General features: G+C 46.1%; 1 protein-coding gene across 6 annotated transcripts in view; it reads left to right on the forward strand.

Moving 5' to 3' along the window:
* Nucleotides 1-19,092, forward strand: part of ripor2 (RHO family interacting cell polarization regulator 2) — an 83,697-nt gene that overhangs the window by 54,837 nt on the left and 9,768 nt on the right. For 4 of the 6 annotated variants that reach the window (XM_014178276.3, XM_045709824.2, XM_014178278.3 and 1 more), the window contains exons 7-16: nucleotides 9,571-9,720; nucleotides 9,869-9,932; nucleotides 10,165-10,208; nucleotides 10,550-10,675; nucleotides 11,232-11,380; nucleotides 11,979-12,108; nucleotides 12,531-12,680; nucleotides 13,144-13,598; nucleotides 13,714-13,978; nucleotides 14,446-14,615. In XM_014178276.3, coding sequence (XP_014033751.1) covers nucleotides 9,571-9,720; nucleotides 9,869-9,932; nucleotides 10,165-10,208; nucleotides 10,550-10,675; nucleotides 11,232-11,380; nucleotides 11,979-12,108; nucleotides 12,531-12,680; nucleotides 13,144-13,598; nucleotides 13,714-13,978; nucleotides 14,446-14,615 — 1,703 coding nt within the window. The remainder of the gene's footprint in view (nucleotides 1-9,570; nucleotides 9,721-9,868; nucleotides 9,933-10,164; nucleotides 10,209-10,549; nucleotides 10,676-11,231; nucleotides 11,381-11,978; nucleotides 12,109-12,530; nucleotides 12,681-13,143; nucleotides 13,599-13,713; nucleotides 13,979-14,445; nucleotides 14,616-19,092) is intronic. The other 2 variants (XM_045709825.2, XM_045709827.2) reach the window with 1 other exon arrangement.

Raw genomic sequence — 19,092 nt, forward strand, 5'->3', positions numbered from 1 at the left:
ATGGATGTTTAGTTTTTTTAATGTTTTTTACACTCAGTGTATTTTATACATTATCTAGGTGAAATTCTGTTCCCTTCGATACTGAACAGCAGTAGAGACCTAGTACTGATTGTCCTGTTGTCTGTTTGTTTGGGATCCGGGCCTATCCTCCTGTTCTTTGATCGGCCCTCCCCTCAGAGAGTACTATATGTGTTTGATGTGGCCGAGCTTTAGGTCTGTGTAGTATAATCTCTCCTCTGCTAGTCCCTGGTGTAATGTAGAGCGGAAGGGTAAATCCACTACAGCCCAGATGAGCCATATCGTAAGAGGATTTCATTTAGTCTTAGAGACTCTCCTTTCTTAGCAGGCCATGAATGCCAGTCATCATTTAGATGCAGTAGATATGTGTGCATGGACATTATAATAATATTTTGGTTTGGATGTTTTGGGGCTAAAGACATCCTCTGGGTCCCCTCTTTCCTGATGATGTTTGGATGTTTTGAGGCTAAAGATATCCTCTGGGTCCCTTCTTTCCTGATGATCAAATCAAATTGTATTTGTCACATGCGCATAATACAACAGGTGTAGACCATACAGTGAAATGCTTACTTACAAGCCCTTAAACAAAAATGCAGTTTTATGAAAAATAAGTAGATAGGTAAAAAAATAAAAGTAACAAATAATTAAACAGCAGCAGTAAAATATCAATAGCGAGGCTATATACAGGGGCTAGCGGTACAGAGTCAATGTGCGGGGGCACTGGTTAGTCGAGGTAATTAAGGTAATATGTACATAATAAACAGAGAGTAGCAGCAGCTTAAAATAGGGGGGGGGGGGGGGGGGGGGAGTGCAAATAGTCTGGGTAGCCCTTGTTGGGTGTTTGTTTGTTTGTGGGTTAAATCCACTTAGTGAGTTCCTCTTTAAATCTCAGAGGACAAAACCCACCGAAGATTAAAGACACTCTCGTGGATAAAGGTCACCCCTCGCTTGCCAGTTGTGGGTGTGTGTGTGTGTGTGCGCTCATGCTTGCCTCAGCTGCTATTGCACAGTATGTGTCCCTCTTAGGGTGTGTGCAGTCGAGCCCACAGAATGTGTTGTTTCCTCATTTTGTGCCCAGCCCTACAGCCCAACAGTCCTACAGCCCAACACAGTGTGTTTTCACAGTCATCCTGTCTTTCATTTCCTGGGGTGGGTGGGTGGGTGACACACTTGTTTTGGGCCAGCAATATGGTGATAACTTATCTTAATCTTTAGATGGGTATTTTAAAACTTCTTTGGGGTAGGGGGCAGTATTTTGACGTCCGAATGAAAAGCGTGCCTGTAGTAAACAGCCTGCTACTCAGGCCCAGAATCTAAGATATGCATATTAGTAGTAGATTTGGATAGAAAACACTCTGAACTTTCTAAAACTGTTTGAATGATGTCTGTGAGTATAACAGAACTCATATGGCAGGCAAAAACCTTAGAAAAAATCCAACCAGGAAGTGTGGAAATCTGAGGTTTGTAGTTTTTCAAGTGATTCCCTATCCAATATACAGTGTCTGTGGGGTCATTTTGCACTTCCTAAGGGTTCCACTAGATGTCAACAGTCTTCAGAATGTTGTTTCATGCTTCAACTGTGAATGGGGAGAGAATAAGAGGTCTTGGAATCAGATGACTGAGAAAATGACATGAGCTCAGTGGCGCGCACTCTGGTGAGAGTTAGCTGTGTTCCTTTTCCTTTTTGAAGACAAAGGAATCGTCCGGTTGTAATATTAAAGATTGATTCTATACATCGTTTGACATGTTTCTACGAACTGTAATATAACTGTTTTGACTTTTCGTCTGAACTCTCTGCGCGAGCACAGTGCATTTTGGTTATTCGACTGAACGCGGACTTTATCGAAACAAATGAACATTTATTGTGAAACTGGGATTCCTGGGAGTGCACCCCGATGAAGATATTCAAAGGTAAGTGAATATTTATAATGCTATTTCTGAGTTTTGTTGACTCCACAAAATGGCGGGTTTGGTTTTGTGACTAAGCGCTGTACTCAGATTATTTGAAATTGTGCTTTCGCTGTAAAGCTTTTTTGAAATCTGACACAGCCGTTGCATTAAGGAGAAGTGTATCAATAATTCTTTGAATAACAGTTGTATATTTTAGCAACGTTTATGATGAGTATTTCTGTAAATTGATGTGCTCATTCACCGGAAGTTTTGGGAGGCAAAACATTTCTGAACATTACACGTCAATGTAAAATGGGGTTTTTGGATATAAATATGAACTTTATCGAGCAAAACATACATGTATTGTGTAACATGAAGTCCTATGAGTGCCATCTGATGAAGATCATCAAAGGTTAGTGATTAATTTTAGCTGTATTTCTGGTTTTTGTGACGCGTCTCCTTGCTGAGAAAATGGCTGTGTGGTTTTTCTTGTCTAGGTGCTGTCCTAACATAATCTAATGCTTTGCTTTCGCCATAAAGCCATTTTGAAATCGGACAGTGTGGTTGGATTAACGAGAAGATTATCTTTAAAATGGTGTATAGTACTTGTATGTGTGGTCTGGAGAATGAATAGTTCAGTATATATGCCATTTAGCTGACACTTTTATCCAAAGTAACTTACAGTTCTGCTTGCATACGTTTTACGTATGGGTTGTCTTGGGTATTGAACCCACTATCCTGGTGTTGCAAAGTGCCATGCTCCACCAACTGAGCTACAGAGGACCACCATGCAGTATCATGGTAGTGTCGAATGGGGGTATTGAATGGTAGTGTTAAATGGTAGTGTGTAGCATGATGGCGCCGACAGAGATGGTCGCTTCGAGTCCTTAGGCCTTAGGCCGCATCTCTGCACTATTTAGTTTTTTTATGTATTATTTCTTACATTGTTAGCCCAGAAAATCATAAGTGTTATTACATACAGCCATGAAGAACTATTGGCTATAACAGCGACATCAACTTACCAACATTACGACCAGGAATACGACTTTCCCGAAGCGAATCCTTTCTTCGGACCACCATCTAATCCAAGAGGCCGACCCAAAACAATGTCGAAGAAGAGGTAGACGGAGCGGCCTCCTGGTCAAACTTCGAAGGCGTGCACACCACCCACCATTTCCGAGTATATTACTCGCCAATGTCCAGTCTCTAGACAACAAGGTGGAAGAAATTAGGGCAAGGGTTGCCTTCCAGAGAGACATCAGGGATTATAACATACTCTGTTTTTACGGAAACTTGGCTCTCTCAGGATATATTGTTGGAGTCGGTACAGCCACCGGGTTTCTTCATGCATCGCGCCGACAGAAATAAACATATTTCTGGGAAGAAGGGCGGGGCTGTATGCTCCATGATTAATGACTCATGGTGTAATCATAACAACCTACAGGAACTCAAGTCCATCTGTTCACCTGATCTAGAATTCTTTACAATCAAATGCCGACCATATTATCTTCCAAGAGTTATTGTCACAGCTGTGTATATACCCCCTCAAGCAGATACCCCAGATGGCCCTCAATAAACTTCACTGGACTCTATGTAAACTGGAAACCATATATCCTGAGGCTGCATTTATTGGAGCTGGGGATTTAACAATGCAAATTTGAGAACAAGGCTACCTAAATTCTATCAGCATATTGATTGCAGCACTTGCGCAGGCAATACACTGGACCACTGCTACTCTAACTTCTGCGATGCATATAAGACCCTCCCCTTCCCTCGCTTCAGCAAATCTGACCACGTCTCCATTTTGCTCATACCGTCCTATAGGCAGAAACTCAAATAGGATGTACCCGTGACTAGAACCATTCAACGTTGGTCCGACCAATCGGAATCCACCCTTCAAGATTGTTTTGATCACGTGGACTGGGAAATGTTCCCGGGCAGCCTCAGAGAATAACAATGATTTATACACTGACTCTGTGTGAGTTTATAAGGAAGTGCATTGGAGATGTTGTACCAACTGTGACTATTAAAACCTACCCTAACCAGAAACCGTGGATAGATGGTGGCATTCGCGCAAAACTGAAAGCGCGAACCACCACATTTTAACTATGGAAAGATGACTGGGAATATGGCTGAATATATTCCCTCCACAAGGCAATCAAACAAGTAAAATGTCGGTATAGGGACAAATTGGAGTCACAATTCAACGGCTCAGACACGAGACGTATGTGGCAGGGTCTACAGGCAATTACGGACTAGAAAAAGAAAACCAGCCATGTCACGGACACCGACGTCTTTCTTCCAGACAAACAAAACAACTTATTTGCCTGCTTTGAGGATGATACAGTGCCACCGACGCGGCTCACTACCATGGACTGCGGTCCCCCCCTTCTCCATGCCTGACGTGAGTAAGACAATTAAACATGTTAACCTTCGCAAGGCTGCTGGCCCAGACGTCATCCCTAGCCGCGTCCTCAAAGCTTGCGCAGACCAGCTGGCTGGTGTGTTTATGGACATATTCAATCGCTCCCTATCCCAGTCTGCTGTCCCCACATGCTTCAAGATGGCCACCATTGTTCCTGTACCCAAGAAGGCAAAGATAACTGAACAAGATGACTATCACCCCGGAGCACTCACTTCTGTCATCATGAAGTACTTTGAGAGACTAGTCAAGGATCATATCACCTCCACCTTACCTGCCACCCTAGACCCACTTCAGTTTGCATACCGCCCCAACAGGTCCACAGACGATGCAATCGCCATCACACTGCACACTGCCCTATCCCATCTGGACAAGATGAATACCTATGTAAGAATGCTGTTCATTGACTACAGCTCAGCATTCAACACCATAGTACTCTCCAAGCTCATCATTAAGCTTGAGGCACTGGGTCTCGACCCCACCCTGTGCAATTGGGTCCTGGACTTTGACGGGCCGCCCCCAGGTGGTGAATGTAGGAAACAACATCTCCACTTCGCTGATCCTCAACACTGGGGCCGCACAAGGGTGCGTTCTCAGCCCCCTCCTGTACTCCCTGTTCACTTAGTTTGCAGACGACACAACAGTAGTGGGCTTGATTACTAACAACGACGAGACAGCCTACAGGGAGGAGGTGAGGGCACTCGGAGTGTGGTGTCAGGAAAACAATCTCTCACTCAACATCAACAAAACAAAGGAGATGATCGTGGACTTCAGGAAACAGCAGAGGGAGCACCCCCCTATCCACATCGATGGGACGGTAGTGGAGAAGGTGGAAAGTTTTAAGTTCCTCGGCCTACACATTACAGACAAACTGAAATGGCCCACCCACACAGACAGTGTGGTGAAGAAGGCGCAACAACTCCTCTTCAACCTCAGGAGGCTGAAGAAATTTGGCTTGTCACCTAAAACCCAATTGAGAGCATCCTGTTGGGCTGTATCACCGCCTGGTACGGCAACTGCACCGCCCTCAACTGCAAGGCTCTCCAAAGCGTGGTGCGGTCTGCACAACGCATCACCGGGGGCAAACTACCTGCCCTCTAGGACACCTATAGCACCCGATGTCACAGGAAGGCCAAAAAGATCATCAAGGACAACAGCCACCCGAGCCCCTGCCTGTTCACCCAGCTACCTTATACACTTGTGTGTATAAGGTAGTTGTGAAATTGTTAGGTTAGACTACTTGTTATATATTACTGCATGGTCGGAACTAGAAGCACAAGCATTTCGCTACACTCACATTAACATCTGCTAACCATGTGTATGTGACAAATAAAACTTGATTTGATTTGAAGGCGAGGTCAGTACAGGTGCATCAAAGCTGGGACTGAGAGACTGAAAAACAGCTTCTATCTCAAGGCTATCAGACTGTTAAACAGCAATCACTAACTCAGAAAGGCTGCTGCCTACATACAGACTCAAATCATTGGCCATAAATGGATCACTAGTCACTTTAAATAATGCCACTTTAATAATGTTTACATACAGTTGAAGTCGGAAGTTTACATTCACTTAGGTTGGAGTCATTAAAACTCGTTTTTCAACCACTCCACAAATTTCTTGTTAACAAACTATAGTTTTGGCAAGTTAGTTAGGACATCTACTTTGTGCATAACACATTACAAACAGATTATTTCACTTATAATTCACTGTATCACAATTCCAGTGGGTCAGAAGTTTACATACACGAAGTTGACTGTGCATTTAAACAGTTTGGAAAATTCCAGAAAAGGATGTCCATGGCTTTAGAAGCCTCTGATAGGCTAATTGACATAATTTGAGTCAATTGGAGGTGTACCTGTGGATCTATTTCAAGGTCTACCTTCAAACTCAGTGCCTCTTTGCTTGACATCATGGGAAAATCAAAAGAAATCAGCCAAGACCTCAAAGGGTCTGTTTACTGCACTCTCCCACTGTACAATCCTTCTAAGATATTTGAGCTATATACATTTGTTAAATAGTCATCGAGAGTATGGTGACATGGATTATTCATTGGAAGAATTCATTCTAATCCTTGTTAGAATTAATCTAAAATTTTGGGAGAAAGTAGCCTTTTTCAATTCTCTCATTGGTTGTGGCTCTTTCCGATCAGAGAGGCAGCACCCAAACAGCCTACCACGTACCACAGACAGGGCGGGGCAGGATGGGAGTGAGGGTGTTGTGGGGGTGAGGTGTTGTGGAAGGGGGAGCCAGGGGTACAGGGCTGTTGTGGTGGGGGTGGGTGATGCTATGAGGGAAGCTGGGGCAGGGCAGGGTTTCTCTTTCCTAATATCAAACATAGCAAAGATCCACTGCACTGCCAGAACCTGACATCATCATCAACCCTCTCAACTCCCCTTCTAGACGGAGTGTTCCACCCTTGAATTGGTGCATCCCAGTTCCCTCCCTGACAACTGACAGCCCTTGCTATTTTCCTACTAAATTCATCTACTTCATCATCCTCCTCCCCCTTCACCACTTCTGTGTCTGCTACGATTGTCAAAACGCTGGGGAATACGATTGGCCCATTTCACCCTCTGTTTTCCCCTAATGAGAACCTTAAAGACTGCGATGCATCAATATTTCAGAGCTCCACGGCGACATCTGAATATTTCCTTTTGATTTGGCCTGTTCCAGGTCTTTGTTTATGCCTGCCAGACAGTACAGTCTCAGTACAGTCTCAGTACAGTCTCAGTACAGTCTCAGTACAGTAGGGAAGTCAGCACATTATAATATCACTCAGGCTCATTACAGGCAGAGTGAGGGATGAAGACAGAGTTGGGTAGCGTAAGTAAGCAAATGGATCCCCCCCTCTCTCTTTCTATTCTGTCTCTCTCGGTCTCCCTCCCATGTGGATTAATGCTGACCCATCACAGTCTTTCTCTCCATGTTTCTGCTGGGTGTGTGAGTATTAGACAGTGCTCCCAAGCGATCGCTAAACACTGTCTGCCTCCCTGGGACTATTCCACAGGGTGAAACACTACACTGCAGGCACCGTTTACACAGCTCCACTCCCAAAAGCCTCTCTCACTTTCTTCACCTCTGTCTTCCTCTGTTTCCCCGTTCTCTATCCCTCCCTCCCCCTTTTCTCTCCACAGTCAATGGGCTTAGCATAGTTAATATGAAGGGGGAAGTCGGGCAGTGTGCTGTGCTGCAGGGTTATGAATGATCTAATTGTGTAGGTCTATGACAAAGGGTGTGGGTCTGAGGCTGGGCAGGGCAGGGCTTGCTCATCAGTCTGTCAGACATGGTAATCAGTCTCCCCCAGAGGAGGGCTGGAGTGAGTCCTTCACATATCCACTGCCGCTCTCTAGAAATGATCACTCATCTGCCTACTGAATATTTAGTGCCTTTGTGTATGAGGGAGGATGGGTAGGATTTATACGCTTGTTTCAAGCCCAGGGCTTTTGTTTATGCTGTATCGAACTTTACAACCTTCACAGGCTTTTATCGGCTGATCACTGCATAGTGTGTGGTTTGTATGTATACTTTTATATAGGTTATACATCTGTAATTGTCTTTGATGTGTATACTTAATGCATTTTAAGTCATTAACACTATTTTTGCTTTAATAGTGATTTTAAGTCTGTATGCCATGTCTATTGGATATGTTTTGTGTGTAACCATCTCCTTGCTGTATGTTACAGTGAGGGGAAAAAAGTATTTGATCCCCTGCTGATTTTGTACATTTGCCCACTGACAAAGAAATGATTAGTCTATAATTTTAATGGTAGGTTTATTTGAACAGTGAGAGACAGAATAACAACAAAGAAATCCAGAAAAACGCATGTCAAAAATGTTATAAAATGATTTGCATTTTAATGAGGGAAATAAGTATTTGATCCCTCTGCAAAACATGACTTAGTACTTGTTGGCAATCACAGAGGTCAGACGTTTCTTGTAGTTGGCCCCCAGGTTTGCGCACATCTCAGGAGGGATTTTGTCCCACTCCTCTTTGCAGATCTTCTCCAAGCCATTAAGGTTTCCAGGCTGATGTTTGGCAGCTCGAATCTTCAGCTCCCTCCACAGATTTTCTATGGGATTAAGGTCTGGAGACTGGCTAGGCCACTCCAGGACCTTAATGTGCTTCTTCTTGAGCCACTCCTTTGTTGCCTTGGCCGTGTGTTTTGGGTCATTGTCATGCTGGAATACCCATCCACGACCCATTTTCAATGCCCTGGCTGAGGGAAGGAGGTTCTCACCCAAGATTTGACGGTACATGGCCCCGTCCATCGTCCCTTTGATGCGGTGAAGTTGTCCTGTCCCCTTAGCAGAAAAACACCCCCAAAGCATAATGTTTCCACCTCCATGTTTGACGGTGGGGGTGGTGTTCTTGGGGTCATAGGCAGCATTCCTCCTCCTCCAAACACGGCGAGTTGAGTTGATGCCAAAGAGCTCCATTTTGGTCTCATCTGACCACAACACTTTCACCCAGTTGTCCTCTGAATCATTCAGATGTTCATTGGCAAACTTCAGACAGGCATGTATATGTGCTTTATTGAGCAGGGGGACCTTGCGGGCGCTGTGTGTTCCTTCACGGAAGTAGTGTGTTACCAATTGTTTTCTTGGTGACTATGGTCCCAGCTGCCTTGAGATCATTGACAAGATCCTCCCGTCTACAATCTTGTCTCTGACATCCTTGGAGAGCTCTTTGGTCTTGGCCATGGTGGAGAGTTTGGAATCTGATTGATTGATTGCTTCTGTGGGCAGGTGTCTTTTATACAGGTAACAAGCTGAGATTAGGAGCACTCCCTTTAAGAGTGTGCTCCTAATCTCAGCTGGTTACCTGTATAAAAGACACCTGGGAGCCAGAAATCTTTCTGATTGAGAGGGGGTCAAATACTTATTTCCCTCATTAAAATGCAAATCAATTTATAAAATTTTTGACATGCGTTTTTCTGGATTTTTTTGTTGTTATTCTGTCTCACTGTTCAAATAAACCTACCATTAAAATTATAGACTGATCATTTCTTTGTCAGTGGGCAAATGTACAAAATCAGCAGGGGATCAAATACTTTTTTCCCTCACTGTAAGGAGATGGTTATAGTGTGTAACCATCTCCTTGCTGTATGTTAAGTCTTAACCCCGTCTGGACTGTGTAGATTATAGTGTGTAACCATCTCCTTGCTGTATGTTAAGTCTTAACCCCGTCTGGGCTGTGTAGATTATAGTGTGTAACCATCTGTGTGCTGTGTCCCCTGCAGGTGGATGAGTTGTATGAGGTGTTCTGTATCCAGCGGAAGCTGAGAGAGGGAGCCAGTAAGATGAAGCAGGCCTTCTCTGCTTCTCCCTCCACCAAGGCCACCAGAGAGAGCATATTAGAGGTCAACCGCAGATACAAGGAGTACACAGAGGTATGGATGGATGGATGGATGGACCCACACATAAATCAGCCTGTTCACCGGCACTATACAATCACTCACTGAGATCGAACACAACCTGCTGTCAAAGTTCGTCTCCAGTTGTTTGTGTTTGAGCTGATCAGTCTCCTTTCCTCCCCAGAATATGAGCACGTTTGAGGTGGAGCTGGAGAACCTGTTGGGGGAATTCCATATCAAAATGAAAGGTAAGACTGAGGCCAGTGGAACTGCTGTTAGGGTAGACCGAAAAACAAACAAGCAATGATTTCACTGCTCAATTATCTCTGTCTCACTCGTTCTTTCTTTCTCCCAAACCCCTTCTCTCTCTCTCACCCCCCCCCGCCCCCTCTCTTTCTACTCCCCCACCCCCCTCTCGCTCACTACCTCACTCACTCTCCCACCCACCCCCTCCCTCTCTGCCCCCCTCCTCTCTCTCAGGTCTTGCTGGCTTTGCTCGTCTGTGTTCAGGAGATCAGTATGAGGTGAGATGAATTAATATAAGACTTGACTCTCTCTTTCTCTGTCTTTACCATTCATAACAGGCCCTCCCTGTATCACAAATAGACAACTATATCTTTCCCAATCTGCAGACTGCCTCGAAAACGGCACTTATAAAAACAACCATTTCTTAGCTTATATCCTTCTCCTTGGCCCAGCATCTATCTTAGACCTCTATCTTTCTCTCAACCCCCAATCTTCCGCCTCTATCTCTACCCATCTTTATCCCTCTCTGCCCTCCCTAAATCTCTTTGTTTCCCTCCCTCCCTCTCACTCCTCTCCGGTTCCTCTCTCTTTTATTTCTCTCCCTCCCTCCCTCTGTCAGATCTTCATGCGGTATGGGCGTCAGCGCTGGAAGCTGAAAGGGAAGATAGAGGTGAACTCCAGACAGAGCTGGGACGGAGAGGAGATGGTCTTCACGCCCCTCATCACAGACCTCATCAACATCAAAGTACAGCACAATCAGTCAATCAATCAACCAACCTATCAACCAATTCATTATATTAATGAAGACATTTTTAAGTCAACATTCTTCAAAGTGCTTTATAGAATCCAGCCTAGAGTACAGTGACCCAGCCTAGAGTACAGTGACCCAGCCTAGAGTACAGTGACCCAGCCTAGAGTACAGTACAGTAACCTAGCCTAGAGCACAGTGACCCAGCCTAGAGTACAGTACAGTAACCTAGCCTAGAGCACAGTGACCCAGCCTAGAGCAGTGGAGTTCAGTCCTGGTCTTGGGGAACCACAGTGTGCAGGCTTTTGTTCCAGCCCCCAGCACTAACCCACCTGAATGACCCTCTAACTTTCAGTCTTGATGGAGCTGAACAGGTCTAGCCACTCACATCTTGGTGGGCAGTGTGACCTTACTTCAGCTCTAACTTCCTGTCTCTTGTCCAATCAGGTTACCGAGCTAAAGGGTTTAGCCACTCACATCTTGGTGGGCAGTGTGACCTTACTTCCTTTCTCTGGTCCAATCAGCTCTAACTTCCTGTCTCTTGTCCAATCAGGTTACCGAGCTGAAGGGTTTAGCCACTCACATCCTAGTGGGCAGTGTGATCTGTGAGACCAAGGACCTGTTCACGGCCATGCCTCAGGTGGTGGCTGTCGATGTCAACGACCTGGGAACAATCAAACTCAATCTGGAGGTCACATGGTTGTAAGTGGACTTAATTAATTGTCTCTTTGAGTGATGGACGTATTTTTACATTTTGGTTAGTGACAGTTGAATCAGAGGAAGGTCACAGAGGAAGGTCACAGAGGAAGGTCACAGAGGAAGGCCACAGAGGAAGGCCACAGAGGAAGGCCACAGAGGAAGGCCACAGAGGAAGGCCACAGAGGAAGGCCACAGAGGAAGGCCACAGAGGAAGGCCACAGAGGAAGGCCACAGAGGAAGGCCACAGAGGAAGGCCACAGAGGAAGGCCACAGAGGAAGGCCACAGAGGAAGGCCACAGAGGAAGGCCACAGAAAGTTATTGGTGTGGTGCAAGGAGCAGATAAACATGAACAACATGGAAACTGCAAATGAAACGGAAACCAAATATATTGTAGGACATAGTATTATAAACTACACAATACATACTACAGTGGTTAGTTATATCAGTGTATGTTGACTACATTAAGTTAAACTGTAACGCTGCCCTCTTCTGGAGAACCCTGGTGTCTGCTCCAGTGTTTCAGCATTACCATAGTACTGTAGTTCATAGTTCTCTAATGGACTTCCCCTCCTAACTGTCTCTCTGTCCTCCCCCATGCAGTCCGTTCGATGTGGAGGACCTGACCCTGTCTTCAGGCAACGTGAGCAAGGCCACCGCCCTGCAGAGACGGGTGTCTGTCTACAGCCAGGGCACGCCAGAGACACCCACCTTCCAGGACCAGTCCTTCTTTGTGAGTCCCAGTCAGAGCATCCTCTCCTTGGTGTGGGATAGGGGAGAGGAGTGGGTGTATGGCTTATAGCACAGCATCCTGCATACTAGCACCTGCCTGCTTACAACACAGGATCCCTCGTTGCACTAACCCTGGAACCCACTTACCCAGAATTGCTTTAAACTGTGAAACTGTGATTGTCTGTCTATGTATGCAACTTATATATGTCTGTGTATGCTAACAAAGCAATGGTTAAGTCTGACTAACCCTAACCCACCCGCCACACCCTCCTTGCTCCCCATCCTCCCTTTAACCCCCCTCCCTCTCTCACTCCCTGCCTCCCTCCCTCCACCCACCCACCCCTGCTCCCTCCCTCGTACCACCCCTCAACCCTGCACCCATTCCTCCTCCCTCCACCCCCCTGCTACCTGTGAGTGGTAAAGGAGTGGCACCCCCGCCCCTCCCCAACCCAGCATCGCTTCTCCTTCTTCCACGCCCTGAGGAACTCCCTGTTAGAGAAGCTGAGACGCAGTCGCTCCTTTGGCGACCTGGCCTCCCTCCGCCCCAGGTCCAAGTCCAGGCTGGAGGTCTATGTGAGTGAGGTCTGCTACGCTAGTACTAGCCCCGTTTACCCCTGCCTGTGTGCCTGCTTATTTGTTTGCATGGAGTGGCTTGTGTCAGCCTGTGTTCACGTCCCGGACTGACACAACAGTAGGAGGAGGGAAAGAGGAGGAGGCTGTGATGCTGTGATGTCACTAGACTATCGGAGCACCTACAGGCTCTCTCTCCTCTCATCTGACTCTGACTCTCTCTCTCTATATCTCTCGCTCTCTCTCTCTCCTCTCTATATATATCTCTCGCTCTCTCTCTCTCTCTCCCCTCTCTCTCTCTCCTCTCATCTGACTCTGACTCTCTCTCTCTATATCTCTCGCTCTCTCTCCCCATATCTCTCTCTCCCCTCTCTCTCTCTATATCTCTTGCTCTCTCTCTCTCCCCTCTCTCTCTCCCCTCTCTCTCTTTCTCCTCTCTCTCCCCCCTCTTTCTCTCCCTCTCCAGTCCACCCTCCCTGACGACGTCTTTGAGAACGGTGGGTGTGGCAACTCTGAGTGCAAGCGCCTCTCCTTCACCTTTTCCGATACGTCAGTCTCCTCCCTCAGCCCAAGCCTCGCCCCCGGCCAGTCCAACCCCGAAATCACTGTCACGCCGCCTGACACCAACCATTGGCCTCAAATACCCCCCAGGGAAGACAAAGGGGTAGAAGAGATGGTTCGGGTGCATGCAGACGTAGTGGAAGAGGAGGGTGAGGAGGAAGAGGAGAGTGGTGACAGCGGCGGTAGCGTGAGTGCTAGCCTGGTCAGCGAGGATGTGGAGTCAGAGTGGGAGAGGGCAGAGTTCCAGCTTAACGTAGGTTCCTCCTCTCTCTGCTCGGAGGGCCAGTTGTCCGCTGTGTCTCCTGAGGATGTGTTCCTGGACCACGCTGGGCCTGACAGGGATGGAGATGAGGACGACAGGTAATATGTGATTGATGTTTTGTCTTTATGATGTTTATTGCGCAGAGGCCAAATGAATCTCCCCTCAATGAACTTGTATTATAATCGATTAAATTCTATTCTATTCTATTGTCAGCTCGGAGCTGCTGAAGCCCGTGGAACTGGACACTGAAGAACCAGGCAGCTTGACCAGGCAACTGGTGAGGAGGCTGACGTCGTCCGACATTCTGCCCGAGGTGGTGGGTCTGAGCTGGGCCGGGGAGGGAAGCAGGGCCTTCCTGGAGAGCAGCCTGGAAGAGGCCCTGCACAGCCTGCTGCTGAGGCTGGAATCACCGGGACAACGCTGTAGAGAGCTGCAGGACCTGGAACAGGAAGTGATGCGCCTGGAGGACCTGCTCAAGGTGAGGCCTGGCTGCCATGTCCCCTGTGTCATTCCAAATAGCACCCTGTTCCCTATGTGGTGCACTACCCCATGTGGCCTTGGCCAAAAGTTGCACAATGTATAGGGTACAAGGTGCCTTTTGGGATTTGCCCTGGGATGAGATTTGTTTATTTTTCATAAAGATAAATGATCTGGCAAGGTTTTTAAGGGTGGTAGTTCATGTATGCTGTTAAGGTGATTGGAGCTTTATTGTGGTATTGACATTCATTAGAGCCCCCCATGGCTGCAGGTGGTCTCTCCATTAGTATTAGCCTAGCCAACCCCTGGCAGGGCTTTTTAGGGCAGAGTATTTCAGGGTCTCATCTTTCCCTCAGTGCTGTCTCCCGGGCTACTGTAGCAAGTCATCCGTGTTATTATAGCACCTAGTCTCTCTTAGTGCTAGCCCTCCAAGCAGGGTTTCAGCATCTCGTGACGTCTCTCCCTCAGTGTCGTCTCCCGGGCCACAGGAGCAGGTCGTCTAGCCCCAGCCTGACGGTTGAGAGCGCTCTGGAGAGCTTTGACTTCCTCAACACCTCCGACTTCGACGACGATGACACGGGTGATGACCACGCCCTCCACCACTCTGTGTTCTTTGACATGGAGGTGGAGAGGATTGGGTGAGTCAAAAGGGAGGGGAGGAGGGAAAGTCCCCTCCCCTGTACTCTCTCTAGTCTACTACACCCTCTGGCCCTACATGGGAGATGTTGGTGGTGACCCTGTCTGTCTCCTTCTCTGACCTCTGCCCTCTAACCCCACAGTCACACCACATCTCTCCACAGACAATGAGATTCCACTGGGCCTTTGTGTATCCGTGTGTGTGTATCCGTGTGTGCAGTGGTGGAAAAAGTACTAAATTCTCATAATGAAAGTCACCCAGTAAAATACTACTTGAGTAAAAGTAAAAAATTATTTGGTTTTATATATACTTAAGTATGAAAAGTAAAAGTAAAGGTACGAATAATTAAAAATTCCTTATATTAAGCAAACCAGACGGCACAATTATTTGTTTACATTTTTTTTACATTTACGGATAGCCATGGTCACATTCCAACGCTCAGACCTCATTTACAAACAAAGCATTTGTGTTTAGTGAGTCCGCCAGATCAGAGGCAGTAGGGATGACCAGGGATGTTCTCTTGATAACTGTACGAATTGGACCATTTTCTGTCCTGCTAAGCATTCAAAATATAACGACTACTTTTAGGTGTCAGGGAAAATGTATGAAGTAAAAAGTACATACTTTTCTTTAGGAATGTAGTGAAGTGAATGTTGTCAAAAATATAAATGGTAAAGTACAGATATTTCCTCCTAAATAGACATGTCCAAAAGTAACATGTGTAATTACATGATTCTGACATTAAAAAAACTTGGTATATTTGGAAAGAAGACATCTGGGAGATTGAGGAAAATGATAAGACGATAGATAGGAGTCACATAGTTCAGAATACACAAGATCAAGCACACTCAAAATAACAATTTTTATTTTGAAAGTCATCTTTCATTGACAAGCTATAAATGAGTTATTGATGACTAGAGCTGGAAACACATCAGATGGCTTTCACAACGTGAACAATATCAGAAGAAAATGGGATTGACAGACCTAACAACTAGAAATGGGCAGATGTTTTAGTAAGTGGTGTCAGGCGTGGTCACAGGACGTTTCCAAATGTCCCTAAACCTCTCTAAAGTGGCATATGTCTGTAAATTAGATCATTCCAGTGTTTTACATATTTGCAATCCCTAAATGCTATTTGTATAAAAACACTTTCTACCATATCAACCTCACTCAAACATTGTGGTGGTGTTATGGGGTATGCAGGGTACATTCAAGTGTCCTTTCAACCTCTCCAAAGTGTCCGAACCCAATTGAGATGGTTTGGGATGAGTTGGACCGCAGAGTAAAGGAAAAGCAGCCAACAAGTGCTCAGCATATGTGGGAACTCCTTCAAGACTGTTGGAAAAGCATTCCAGGTGAAGCTGGTTGAGAGAATGCCAAAAGTGTGCAAAGCTGTCATCAAGGCAAAAGAATCTCAAATATAAAATATATTTTGATTTGTTTTACACTTTTTTTGGTTGCTACATGATTTCATCTGTGCAACTTCATAGTTTTGATGTCTTCACTATTATTCTACAATGTAGAAAATAGTAAAAATAAAGAAAAACCCTAAAATGAGTAGGTGTGTCCAAACTTTTGACTGGTACTGTACATTAAATATATAAACATGTCTTATCAAACACAAACTTGGTTACACACGTGTCCTTCACTAAAAAAGGCACAAAAATAGAAATAAGCGGAAATATTTACAAATGGCATTCGTGTTCCTTTTACATCCCAGGTGTAGATGATTAGATTTCACTTTCACCATAGCTTGTGCATGTCGTGACAGTCTTTGAAGCAGTCCCTCTCTGCCAGGAAACAAAAAGAGAACTGGCATTTTGAACAGAAGATCTGGCATTTCACCCTTTTCCCCCGTGTGTTTTGTGCAATGCTTGCAGTTCTTCCTTTTGTCTTTTGGCATGTGTGTTGGATAATGGCACTCACCTTGAGTGGGGTCTTGTGATGGTTGAGTTGCTTTGGGCCCCCAATTCAGCCATTTCCAACACCAGCTGCTCTCGAAGGCCAACTGGGAGAGAGTAGTTTGACCTTTTGCTTTGGCCACCTGCATGTGGAGAATAAAAGCATTTACTGTAGCAATGTCCACAGTGGTAAAAACAAAATCTTATACCACTTCCTGGTCCTGTGGAGGACCTGGTAGTAGCCTATCAGAGCATCAGATAGGTCGACACCCCCATGCTGGCATTGTAGTCCTTCACAGAATCAGGAATGTGGACATTCTTCCTCATCCATGCCCCAATGGCATTTTTCACCCTCCTTGAGACATGGTCGTTATTGAATGCCTTATACTGTGTGGTGAGCATGGTTACTTCCCAAGTGTCCTTCCATTTCACAAAAAGCAGCTTGTTAGTCCTGATCCAACATATGGTCCGCCTCTCCACTCTCTTTGTCATGTCGTTTACCTTGGTCTTTGGGAAAACTATTATTTTAGGACGAATGGTGCCACAAGCCCCTATTTTATTTTTCAAGAGGTCTATGAAAAGCATGGGACTAGTATAAAAAGTGTCCACAAAGAGCTTGTACCCACTGTCAAGTAAGGGGAAGTCCATCAGCTGCATGACAGAATCATAACTAAGGCCCTTCCCAGTGGGTGTGATCGCCTTGCCTTCCACGTGTAGGCAGAGGCTGAATCGGCTAGCAGAAATAGCTTGTAGCCCCATTTGTCTGATTATTTTTAATATATTGCTTTAAGTCAATTCGAGCCTTTGAGGCAACCATGCGCTCATCTATAGATAGATTTTGAGCAGGCTTGAAGTAAGTTTTGCATGACTCCACAATGTCATGATAAAGGGGCTTGACTCTTGCAAGAAGATCATGCCCTGCAGTTCCCATTCTTCTGGTCATTCTCCTGATCCTTTTGTGTGTCACACATGTGAAGAGTACGGTTGATGGCCAAGAATCGGTTTTCACTCATGTTGGAGGTGGGGAACTGGAACCGACAGAGTGGGGACTTGCTCCAGTTGTCAACTAGTCTTGATGGTGACAGGTTTCCAGGACATCTTCCTTCCTTCCCCCCTGCTGCTTCTTGTCCCCATACTTGTTGATATTACTAATTAGTGTTCTAGTATAGAGGTGGTAAAGTAGAGCTGAAACAGCTGTAATGTGGTGTATGTTTCATCACTAACCAACTGTGGGCCTTCAGGTCATTTGGGTTTAAACCTAAATGGTTCTGGCTCCACATCATCTTCAAGGACCGTATGCCACCTGTCCTCAGTTTCATCTCCCTCTGTTGTGCTGCTTCCACTGCCTCTTCCTCTTCTCTGTTGAGGCCTAGATTTCCTCCCTGCCCCTGCACCTCCAGATGAACTTGTGGAGAGGGGAGTGGTGCCAAGGCCTGCAGTGGGGTGGTGGTGGGGGGGGGGGGGGGTTGGAGGAGTGGGGTCTTTGTCAAGTGGTGGATGTAGAACCATCAGACGGGGTGATTGACACAGCAGTGGGGGATGTAGAACCATCAGACGGGGTGATTGACACAGCAGTGGGGGATGTAGAACCATCAGACGGGGTGATTGACACAGCAGTGGTGGATGTAGAACCATCAGACGGGGTGATTGACACAGCAGTGGTGGATGTAGAACCATCAGACGGGGTGATTGACACAGCAGTGGGGGATGTAGAACCATCAGACGGGGTGATTGACACAGCAGTGGTGGATGTAGAACCATCAGACGGGGTGATTGACACAGCAGTGGTGGATGTAGAACCATCAGACGGGGTGATTGACACAGCAGTGGTGGATGTAGAACCATCAGACGGGGTGATTGACATAGCAGTGGTGGATGTAGAACCATCAGACGGGGTGATTGACACAGCAGTGGTGGATGTAGAACCATCAGACGGGGTGATTGACACAGCAGTGGTGGATGTAGAACCATCAGACGGGGTGATTGACACAGCAGTGGTGGATGTAGAACCATCAGACGGGGTGATTGACACAGCAGTGGTGGATGTAGAACCATCAGACGGGGTGATTGACACAGCAGTGGTGGATGTAGAACCATCAGACGGGGTGATTGACATAGCAGTGGTGGATGTAGAACCATCAGACGGGGTGATTGACATAGCAGTGGTGGATGTAGAACCATCAGACGGGGTGATTGACATAGCAGTGGTGGATGTAGAACCATCAGACGGGGTGATTGACACAGCAGTGGGGGGTGAAGACCTTGACCGGCGGGGGTGCTAGCTGGGGAGGCGTGGCTCTCATCATCCAAATCCTCTGCATCCTCCACTCTGTGGTGAATAAAATAAAGAGATATATTGTTAAGACAGTTGACAAAATTTACAAAACGACATTACTGTAACGTAAAAACACCAAGCCTAAACTTTATCTGTACAGTGACTTGCATAGAAGGTGTGAAGGACACACACAACGCAAACAGTAACACTTTGGAGACAAAGGCAGAGATGAGAACCACAAATAAACAATGGCCATAATAGTTTAATGACCTCTCCAAAGTTACAAGCATGAAACATAGAAC

The sequence above is a fragment of the Salmo salar genome, chromosome 27 (assembly GCF_965601325.2).
Source record: "Salmo salar chromosome 27, fSalSal1, whole genome shotgun sequence".
Taxonomy (NCBI): domain Eukaryota; kingdom Metazoa; phylum Chordata; class Actinopteri; order Salmoniformes; family Salmonidae; genus Salmo; species Salmo salar.